We start from the raw sequence: 11,351 nt of genomic DNA on the forward strand, positions 1-11,351 counted from the left end.
TTAATTAGTACGCCCTCTCATGAGGTGCACGAGCCTCGATATGTTTATTTATTTTTTAAATTTTAAATTATGTAAAAAAATTCAAAATGTCATTACTCATGAATTAGATTAATTGGTAGCCAAAAAAAAAAGATTAATTGAAATAATAATATTTGATTTAAAATAGTGTATAGTAACAATATTATCAACTTAATGAATATGATATTAAATTTTGATGAGTATTGTATAATAATTAAATACATATAATAATAATTAAATTTGTAGATTGTGAAGCAAATAATTTAAGTCAATCTCATTTTGAGCAAATAACATAAACCATTAATATAACCAAATTAATAGTCATTATTTAATATAATACTTTCTCCATCCCAGGTAAGTTGATCAACTTCTTTTCGGCACAAGATTTAACAAATTAGTGTTTTAAGTGTGTTTAGTAATAAAGTGAAGAAGTGGTTAGATGTTTCCATAGAAAGAAATTGATCAATTTAGTTGGGACGGCTCAAAAAAGAATATTGATCAAGTTAGTTGGGACGGAGGGAGAGAGTAATTTTGAGCTCTTAAAAGTTTCAACTGTATTATTATTAAAAGTTCATATTTAATTAGCTCGATTTCTTTTGAGTGGTGTTGAAGAGTTCGATTCCTTCGGCAAAGCGGTCCATTGCCTCGTAGTATTGAGTCTTGGCCCCGACCCTCGAGGACTCCACCTTCTTTCCCTTGCCTTTGTGGCATTTGGCCGCTTTTCCGGCATTAAGGCCTCATCGTTATGCTTGGCTCGCAGAAAGTAGTCGTGCCCTGTCCATCCGAACCTTTGGAACGCTTCGACGAGTGGACATCCTCGTCGGTAGACATGAAGCGTTGAGATTGGCGCAGAATCTGCTAAGCTTTGAAATACTTGAAAGGAGCCCTGTAGTTGGTAGGGTAGCTCTCTTGTGCTTGTCGAGTGATTTGTCATCACTCATTCCATTTCCCTAAGTAGCGCAGCACTTTTCGTAGATCGACTCCCACTGCTTGACGTCATTTTGGACACGTTCAAGGTGGGACTTGATGTGCTTGTTGTCGCATTGAGTAGTACCGGAAAGTCAAGCTTCGTTGAACCTTCAGGTTATATCTCCCCACTATTTGCGTGCCGCGCGCCTTTTGGTCGGTACCCTTGATGGCATTGTGGGTAGCCTCCGCCCACGACATACACACTAGCTCAGTCTCAGTCATGATGTATCCAGTTTGTGATCTTGTCGTCTTGGAGAGTGACTGAATTTATGCTACATCATCGTCTTCAACGAGTTTCGTTCAAGCTATAGCATCAAAGCCCGTGGCAATGGCTAGAGAGAAAGGTGAGAACCTCATCGGGGAAGAAGTGGGAACCCCCAATCCTCGAGCTTGATTTTTTCAGTACTAATTGAATTCACGATCCATTTTTTATAAGTGAAAGATGAGAAATGAAATTAATGGAGAAGAAAATGATAAAATAGGAGAATAAAGAAGTGTTTGATGTAAAAAAAAAATGAGTATAAAATAGGTGTATTTATAAAGGGAGAGAATGATTTTTTTTTTCTTTTTTAAAAAGACAAAGGAGTCAGTGTGCGCAACAGTAAGATTTTAAAAGAACAAAAAAAAATCAAAATTTTCACATTTTTTTATCATTTTTTTTTTTTTAAATATGAACGTTTGTAAACACACGCCCCAGCCCCATATAACAACAACAATCATACCCGGCTCCAATGTATGAACTTCGAGGGGGGGATAGAGGGTCGCTAGAGTGGTGCAGGCTCTAGTGCCTAGGCTCGAGTCGGCTGCTCGAACTTGCATCGAAGATGCTCTCAGGATCAAGTTATAAAGCCGCCGCAGAACCAAATTTCGGGCCGTAAAATATAAATAATTGAAAATATGCTTTCAACTTAATTTTCGTATATATTAAGCAAAATTTCACTTCAGACTTTGGCGTTCCAGGTCAATGCCGAAAATTTGTCCTGTGCCATTACCATAAAGTAAGCAACGGATTAAAGTTCATTTAATATTGCACTATCATTTTTGAAAAATTCAGGCTACAAAGTCATAAACGTGTAATCCTCAAAAAAAAAAGTCATAAACGTGCTAATTAATTAGAGTAAGTTAAACTCTGTTTTAAATCAACCGTACTATTGTAAAAATACAACTATTTATCTATATGAAATAGAGACAGCGCCATAAAATTTAGTTCACTCCTAGTCTCCTACTCCTTTTCTCTTCATTTTTATTAATTTCGGTTTCGGCCTTACATATGCAAGAAAACCAAGTGAAAGTAAAGCAGAGAAATGGCGGCAGAAGTGAGCAACACGCAGATAATATTCAATAATTACATAAGAAAATATGCTAAAGAAGCAGATATGATCCTCAAAACCTCGACGATGAAGCTGAAGGTGCCGGAAGACTGCAGCGACGCCGTTTTGGTGAAGAATCTCTACTTGTCATGTGATCCTTACATGCGTAACCGCATGAACAAAATCGGCGCCGCCAATGACTATGTTACCAGCTTCACCCCTGCCGAGGTCACCCGGATCTTTTTCCTGCTTCAATCACATCATATATATCTTTTGTTTATTATTAGGAATATTTTATCATTTTTTTTTCTTCTTAATAACACGCATGCAAGAAAATTAATATGGAAAAAAGATGCTGCATTACGCAGCCAATTATAGGAATTGGAGTGGCTAAAGTTGTGGATTCTTCTAATCACAATTTCAAGAAAGATGAGTTGATTTGGGGTATGACTGGATGGGAAGAATATAGTCTTATTAAATCCACACAGAGCCTTTTCAAAATTGAGCATACAGATGTTCCCCTTTCCTACTACACTGGAATTCTTGGTAAGTTTCTTCAATTACAACATCTTATCTCTAATTAATCATTTTTCTTGTCATAATAAATTGGTTAAGTTATGTTATTTGGTAGTGTAGAAAATAGAATGACGATAAATGAAAGGATGCAGAACCGAGGCGAGAATAAATTCTCTCTCCGTAAGGCAAAATTACTTCCGCTCTGTGCTCGCGGATCTACAGTAATTGCCCCCAAGATACAACGGTTTCGGGATGATAGACGAGTCCTTAGCACTAGGAGTTCGCTATCCGGTCGAACGGCTTGATACTCGGGACTGAGTATGTAAACTAAACTAATATGACAAATTGATTATCTGAATTCGTTTGTGTGTTTAATCTCATTCTGGAGGGCCCTATTTATAGTAGTCCAGGGGTTTCCTTGAACTGACGTGACCGTTTGGGCAAACAGGAGGTCCGAACCGACGTGTCTCTTCGGTCTTGAACCGCCACCACGTGCCCTGTTTGGGCAAACAGATCCGAACCATCGTGTCTCTTCGGTCCTCAACCGCTGCCACGTCCGTTTGGGCAAACATGTGGTCCGAACCATCGTGTCTCTTCGGTCCTCAACCGCTGCCACGTCCGTTTGGGCAAACAGGTGATCCGAACCATGGATATCTTTGGGCATTAATTACTCATTCAATTCTTAATAGATTTGAACAAGTAAATATACCAAATTAATCTACTCAAAATGTAGATTCCAAATATACCATTTAATTCCATTAATTACAAAGTAATTATGGACTAATAAAGCCATTTATTCCAACAATCCCCCACATGAATGATGATTAATGCAAATGCAAAAAACTAAGTCCCGACGATCCATTATTGCATTAGGATAGGTAGTTGTTAGCTTTGAACCTTCCTTAGTGTAATGCCATCGGATTTACTCGTTGCTCGGTGAACATGATGTCTTGAACCGGTCAACTTTTGTGTAAATCTAGTCAACAACATACACACAATAATAGATCTAATATCTTTCGTTCTCACGTTGTGTCCATTTCGGCCTTGGACCATTTCTTGGATTCACAAGTGTTATTGATAATTTAAAGCGGCCCCACTTCTTCACTTGTATAGGTGATCTCCTATAAAGAGTATCCTGCCATAGTCCACCTAATAAGGCTATAGGAATCATTAAAAGCTTTGACGGCTTACCCTTTACCACAAGCTGCAGGCTTTGCACTTGAGCAGCTATGAGAATGGATTTTGAAGGTTTCAAGTGCTCAACTTGAACTTCCATAATTTAGTTGTCTCATTGAACCATGTTCTTGGGATCTCCAGTCATTATGGTTGAGTTACCACTATGAAAGTTCTTAACGTGTGGATTTTAATCCCATTCCCCTTACTGCGTTATACAATTGATCACGATTAATACCTTTAGTAAACGGATCCGCAATATTGTCTTTTGACTTTACATAGTCAATGCACATTATTCCTGTAGTGATCAATTGTCTAACGGTATTATGTCTTCGACGAATGTGTCGAGATTTACCGTTATACAAACTATTCTTTGCCCTCCCTATAGCAGCCATGCTGTCACAATGTATCATAACCGGAGGCAAAGGTTTTTCCCAACAGGGAATATCTTCTAAGAAGTTTCTTAACCATTCGGCTTCTTCACCGGCTTTGTCTAAAGCAATAAATTCCGATTCCATAGTAGATCGGGCTATACATGTTTGCTTAGAAGATTTCCATGATATTGCTCCTCCACCAATGGTAAAAACGAACCCACTTGTGGATTTAGAGTCTTTAGTGTCGGATATCCAATTGGCATCACAATATCCTTCCAACACTGCGGGATATCTCGAATAGTGTATACTATGAGAGATTGTGTGCTTTAAGTATCTCAACACTCTTGTCAATGCGGTCCAATGATCCTTCCCGGGATTACTTGTAAACCGACTTAATTTACTGATCGAATATGCTATATCTGGCCTTGTACAATTTGACAAGTACATTAGGCTTCCAATAACTCTAGCATATTCTGATTGTGATACGGGTTCTCCTCGATTCTTGGCTAAGTGTATACTTAGGTCAACGGGCGTTTTAGCCGGAGGTAGATCAAAAGCTTTGAATTTCTTAAGTACATTCTCAACATAGTGAGATTGTGATAAGACTATTCCCTCGGGTGTTCTAAGGATTTTAATTCCTAGAATCACGTCAGCTAATCCCATATCTTTCATGTCAAAGTTTCTCTTTAACATCTCCTTGGTTTCTATGATTATTTTATTGTTGCTGCCCATAATTAGCATATCATCAACGTAGAGACAAACAATGACAAAATTGTCGGATGTTCCTTTAATGTATACACATTTATCACATTCATTGATTTTGAATCCGTTTGCCATCATTGCTTGGTCAAATTTCTCATGCCATTGTTTGGGAGCTTGTTTGAGTCCATACAAAGACTTTACAAGTTTACAAACTTTCTTTTCTTGGCCAGGAATCACGAACCCTTCGGGTTGTTCCATATATATCTCATCTTCTAAATCTCCATTTAGAAATGCTGTTTTTACATCCATTTGGTGAATCTCAAGATTATATAATGCTGCTATAGCAAGTAGCATTCTAATGGATGTAATTCTAGTGACTGGAGAGTATGTATCAAAGTAATCATACCCTTCCTTTTGTTTGTAGCCTTTAACTACCAAACGTGCTTTATACTTATCAATAGATCCATCGGCTTTATATTTCTTCTTAAGAATCCACTTGCAACCCAAAGGTTTGTTTCCCGGAGGAAGATCAACAATAAGCCAAGTGTGATTGGATAAGATTGACTCGATTTCACTATTGATAGCTTCACGCCATAGATCGGCATCAGGACCAGACAATGCTTCCTTGATTGTCTTTGGTTCGTCTTCTAAAGTATAAACTACGAAGTCTGGACCAAAAGTTTTCGCAGTTTTTGTTCGCTTTCCGCGTCTTGGTTGCGGTGTTAGTTCACGTGTTGGTCCGTTATCCTTAAGCGAAATTTCATCATAAGTTCTCTTTTTCGAACTTATATCATTCTTCTCTTTCTTGGGGAATATTTTTTCAAAAAATATGGCATTTCTTGATTCTATAATCATTCCCTCATTCATATCGGGTACTTCCGATTTGTGTACCAAGAATCGGTACGCACTACTATTGTTTGCATATCCAATGAAGATGCAATCAATAGTTTTTGGTCCTATTTTTATTTGTTTGGGTTTAGGTACTTCAACTTTTGCTAAGCACCCCCACACTTTTGTATATTTATAGGACGGCTTCCTTCCTTTCCATAATTCATATGGGGTTTTTTCTTGTTTCTTTTGGGGTAATTTATTCAAAATTTTATTAGCCGAAAGAATAGCTTCCCCCCACATGTTATGTGATAGGCCTGAGCTTATCAACATAGCATTCATCATTTCTTTCAATGTTCTATTCTTTCGTTCTGCAACACCATTTGATTGTGGAGAATAAGGTGCAGTCGTTTGATGAATAATGCCATTTTCACGACAAAATTCCTCAAAAGGTGCAACGTACTCGCCACCTCGATCACTTCGAATCATTTTGATCTTGGTGTTAAGTTGATTCTCAACTTCATTTTTGTATGTTTTGAAAGCTTCGAATGCTTCGTCTTTGCTTCTCAAAAGATACACATAGCAAAATCTTGTGCAATCATCTATAAACGTTATAAAGTAATTCTTTCCACCTCTTGTTTGCACAAGTTTTAAATCACATAGATCGGTGTGAATCAATTCAAGAGGTTTCGTTGATCTTTCCACTGAATGAAAAGGAGATTTTGCCATTTTTGCTTCAACACAAATTTCACATTTTTGGTGTTGATTGAAAGACATCTTTGGCAATAAGTCTAAATTTACTAAACGACGTAGTGTGTTTAGATTTGCATGTCCTAATCTATCATGCCATAAATTAGGAGACTCAACCAAGTAAGTAACTTTTTCCTTTATTGCATTATCACGTACAAGTACAGGGATAGCATTAAGCTTGAAAAGGCCATTATCTAGGTAGCCTTTTCCTATATAGTGACCATTCTTGGTCATTACAACTTTGCCTGCTTCAAATACTAGTCTAAATCCAGCGTTGCACAAAGCGGATCCTGAGATCAAGTTCTTGCGAATGTCGGGAACATGCAACACCTTCTGTAGGGTTATCTTGAGTTCCGACGTCATCTTGAGCACAATGGTTCCAACTCCGATGATCGAGGATGCGGTAGAATTGCCCATATATAGTTTTCTATCGCCGGTGAGAGCTTCATACGAGGAGAACATTGTCTTGTCGGCGCAGATATGCCGGGTAGCACCGGTGTCGATCCACCATCCTTTTGGACTGCCGACCATATTGACCTCGTCTACGACGGCACACAAGTCAAGTTCGCCTAAGTCGAGGGGCACAGACTTTGTTTCCGTCACGTGGGCTTGATGGTGACCATTGTGCTTGTCTTTCTTCGGTTTGCGACAATCTTTTGCCATGTGACCGGGTTTGCCGCAGTTGAAGCAATCTCCTTTGATCCTCTTCTGACCTTTTGAGTCTGGATGTTTGCCTTTGAACTTGCGTTTCTTCTTGTTGCTAGACTCGGCTAGATTTGCTTTTGCCTCAATGGAAGTTTTGTTCGTCTTGTTTTCGGAGATTCTATTGTCCTCTTCGATTCTCAAGCGAACGATCAAGTCTTCAAGTCCCATCTCCTTGCGTTTGTGCTTGAGATAGTTCTTGAAGTCCTTCCAATGTGGTGGTAATTTCTCTATCACCGCGGCCACCTGAAAAGATTCAGACAATTCCATACCTTCGGCAAGAATGTCGTGCAGGATCAGTTGAAATTCTTGCACTTGCTCCACAACGGTTTTGCTATCAACCATTTTGAAGTCTAGAAAACGACCGACTATGAACTTCTTCAAGCCGGCATCTTCTGCCTTGTACTTCGTCTCCAAGGAGTCCCATAGTTCCTTGGACGTCTTGGCGCTAGAGTAGACATTATAGAGAGTGTTGTCTAGCCCATTCAGAATATAGTTGCGACACAAAAAGTCGCTATGATGCCATGCATCATATGCTATCCGCAGTTGCGAATCAGTCTCGTCTTCCCCCACAGTTGGAGGAGATTCATTCACAAAACGAGCCATATTCAATGTAGTAAGATAAAACAGCATCTTAGACTGCCAACGTTTAAATTCAGAACCTGCGAATTTTTCCGGCTTTTCGGCAGCAGCAGGTGCTGGAGCATGTGGAACGTTGGTCGGAACTGGTGGAGCATTGTTGTTGTTGGTGTTGCTTCCTGTCGCCATCTTTCCACACTAATTTTGCCTTACGATTGTTATTTGGTAGTGTAGAAAATAGAATGACGATAAATGAAAGGATGCAGAACCGAGGCGAGAATAAATTCTCTCTCCGTAAGGCAAAATTACTTCCGCTCTGTGCTCGCGGATCTACAGTAATTGCCCCCAAGATACAACGGTTTCGGGATGATAGACGAGTCCTTAGCACTAGGAGTTCGCTATCCGGTCGAACGGCTTGATACTCGGGACTGAGTATGTAAACTAAACTAATATGACAAATTGATTATCTGAATTCGTTTGTGTGTTTAATCTCATTCTGGAGGGCCCTATTTATAGTAGTCCAGGGGTTTCCTTGAACTGACGTGACCGTTTGGGCAAACAGGAGGTCCGAACCGACGTGTCTCTTCGGTCTTGAACCGCCACCACGTGCCCTGTTTGGGCAAACAGATCCGAACCATCGTGTCTCTTCGGTCCTCAACCGCTGCCACGTCCGTTTGGGCAAACATGTGGTCCGAACCATCGTGTCTCTTCGGTCCTCAACCGCTGCCACGTCCGTTTGGGCAAACAGGTGATCCGAACCATGGATATCTTTGGGCATTAATTACTCATTCAATTCTTAATAGATTTGAACAAGTAAATATACCAAATTAATCTACTCAAAATGTAGATTCCAAATATACCATTTAATTCCATTAATTACAAAGTAATTATGGACTAATAAAGCCATTTATTCCAACAAGTTAAACAGTCATATATATAATCTTAAATCATTACAGTTTTTCCAATTCTATCGTAAACTATTTTCTTTAACCGATTAATATCAAAACTACAAAAGATTTTGACGTGTATTGGCTTATTTTTTTATTTTTATTTTTTAAATCCTCAATTAAACATATCGTTCATGATTTTGACATTGTATGAAAAAAATAATCATTTGCATAGCTTTTTTTTTTTGTAAACCTAGTTTTTATAATTTGAAAAAAATTGGATTATTTTTTAGTATTTATTCTTATAATTGAATACCCCAAAATAAATATATAGTGTGCAATATCAAATTCAGGCATGCCTGGGTTAGCTGCTTATGTTGGTTTTTATGAGATATCATGTCCGAGAAAAGGGGAAACAGTGTTCATATCTGCTGCTTGTGGGGCTGTTGGTCAGCTTGTTGGCCAGTTTGCTAAGCTCTTAGGTTGTTATGTTGTCGGAAGTGCTGGAACAAAATATAAGGTTAGTAAAAAAATTAAGGTTATTAATTATTGGCCAGTTTATCAAATTGTTATGTTGGCCAGTTTTTTTTTTGTAAACCTATTTATTAATTATACGCAAAAAATTACGAGATTAAGTTTCCATCTAATTCGCTTTATGTATATATTTGAGGTTTATTAGGTGGATCTATTGAGGTCCAAATTTGGGTTCGATGATGCATTTAACTATAAAGACGAATCTAATCTAAATGCAGCCTTAAAAAGGTCAGTAAGTTTATTTTTATCACAAGAATTTCTACGAACAATTATCCTTTTGAACATAATATGAATCAATCAAATTTAGTTAATTATCTTAACCGGTGGAAACAAATCAAAATAGCTAGAATTAATATGTTATGTTGTTTATAATTAATTTAGGTATTTCCCAGAAGGAATTGACATATACTTGGATAACGTGGGGGGAGAAATGCTGGATGCGGCGATTCTCAACATGAAACTGAATGGTCGGATTAGTTTATGTGGAATGATCTCACAATATAACCAGCAACATAGAGAAGGTGTGAGGAACATGTTCAACGTGGTGGCCAAACAAATCCGCATGCAGGGATTTGTTGTGTTTCTTTACTATTCTCTCTATCCAAAGTTTTTGGACTTCATGTTGCCGCTTATCAGGCAAGGGAAGATTGAGTATGTGGAAGACATAGCTGATGGCCTCGAAAGCGCGCCGGCTGCGCTCATTGGCATCTTCTCCGGCCGCAACGTCGGGAAGCAGGTCGTCCGTGTAGCTCACGAGTAGCTTAATTTTCTCATTCATGATATGGATGGTGCTATTCACTGGCGGATCTACAAGGGGCTGTGGGGGTACCACTGTACCCCCAAAATTTTTCTTCTTTTAGTAGTAATATTATATCCCCAAGCCCCAACCCAGTAGTGTTTTAAGCTTCTCATATGAATATATGTTTGGGATTCGACCCCTTAATTAAAGTTTAAAATGGCAGCTACTCTTATAGGCTAATAAATATAAAAAGAATTACACAAATCAAATTTGCCAGTGCCCCTAAACACACAACACAACAAGTAGTTTTAAGAATAATAATTTTATTGATTTTAAATTCATCGTGTCCTCTATTTTCGTATAGAATTTGATTCTTTCATTTAATTATAAGGTATTATATATATTTTTTTTGTTTAAATTAGGGATATTATATAATGCATCCAATCTATTTGATAAAATGACTTTGTAAATTATATTCTTGCCTATTTGATATGCGAACTCGCTTATGTTTTTAAATAATTTTAAACTTACTATTTTTTACATTAAATTAAGTATTTTTATATTTATGTTTATGAGATTATTTTTTTGTACCCCCAATTTAAAAATCCTAGATCCGCCACAGGTGCTATTCTCATTCTATTATCACCCCTCAAAATCACGTACTAATAATTTTTACAACATGTACAAAGGTGAATAAGCTATAATGGAATTGTAACTATGTGATAAAAAATTTGGCTGCTAATAGAAAGAAAATATTTCACTATTATGTCAAAATAAAGATCATTAGATGTTTTTTTAAGGGGAGAAGATCATTAAATGTTGATATCTCACATAGCACACAAATAGTTTTTAACTAAACACTTTTATCCTTCCGATCGCTATCGGAATTATTTGGGCCAAACTACGTAGCCTACAGCCCACTAATACCGGCCCAATTCTACTCACGTGAGAACAAATTAACAAAAACTCCTTTTCATTTAAGGGATTCCATTTTGGAGCTCGAAAATTAGTTTATTCGCATGTGGAACTACTAAACTTATTATACTACATTAATGGTTTTTTAGCATTATATTAGTGATTTAAAAAATCAAAAAGTAGAATCATCTTTAACATATTGTCTACATTATTAATGTGTGAATGTACGTGTTAAAAGTTGTTGAAATAGCTATCAAGAAGTTACAAATTAGTTCAAGAATAAAATAAGGGATATAGATATTCAATGATAGTATCATATAATTCGAGTGGTCAATAAATCAAAATTTAATAGTTC

General features: G+C 37.5%; 1 protein-coding gene across 2 annotated transcripts; it reads left to right on the forward strand.

Moving 5' to 3' along the window:
- Window positions 1-2,165: 2,165 nt before the first annotated feature.
- LOC130996539 (2-alkenal reductase (NADP(+)-dependent)-like) lies at window positions 2,166-10,811 on the forward strand. 2 transcript variants are annotated; one of them, XM_057921827.1, is made up of 6 exons: window positions 2,166-2,525; window positions 2,666-2,843; window positions 9,162-9,328; window positions 9,488-9,570; window positions 9,724-10,130; window positions 10,704-10,811. In XM_057921827.1, exons 1-5 carry the CDS (start codon window positions 2,292-2,294, stop codon window positions 10,100-10,102), a joined length of 1,041 nt encoding a protein of 346 aa, XP_057777810.1. In that variant the 5' UTR covers window positions 2,166-2,291; the 3' UTR covers window positions 10,103-10,130; window positions 10,704-10,811. The 2 variants fall into 2 exon arrangements, with proteins under 2 accessions (XP_057777810.1, XP_057777808.1); XM_057921825.1 differs by lacking the exon at window positions 10,704-10,811 and having other exon boundaries at window positions 9,724-10,312.
- The last annotated feature ends 540 nt before the right edge of the window (window positions 10,812-11,351 follow it).

The sequence above is a fragment of the Salvia miltiorrhiza genome, chromosome 1, assembly GCF_028751815.1.
Source record: "Salvia miltiorrhiza cultivar Shanhuang (shh) chromosome 1, IMPLAD_Smil_shh, whole genome shotgun sequence".
Classification (NCBI taxonomy): Eukaryota; Viridiplantae; Streptophyta; class Magnoliopsida; order Lamiales; family Lamiaceae; genus Salvia; species Salvia miltiorrhiza.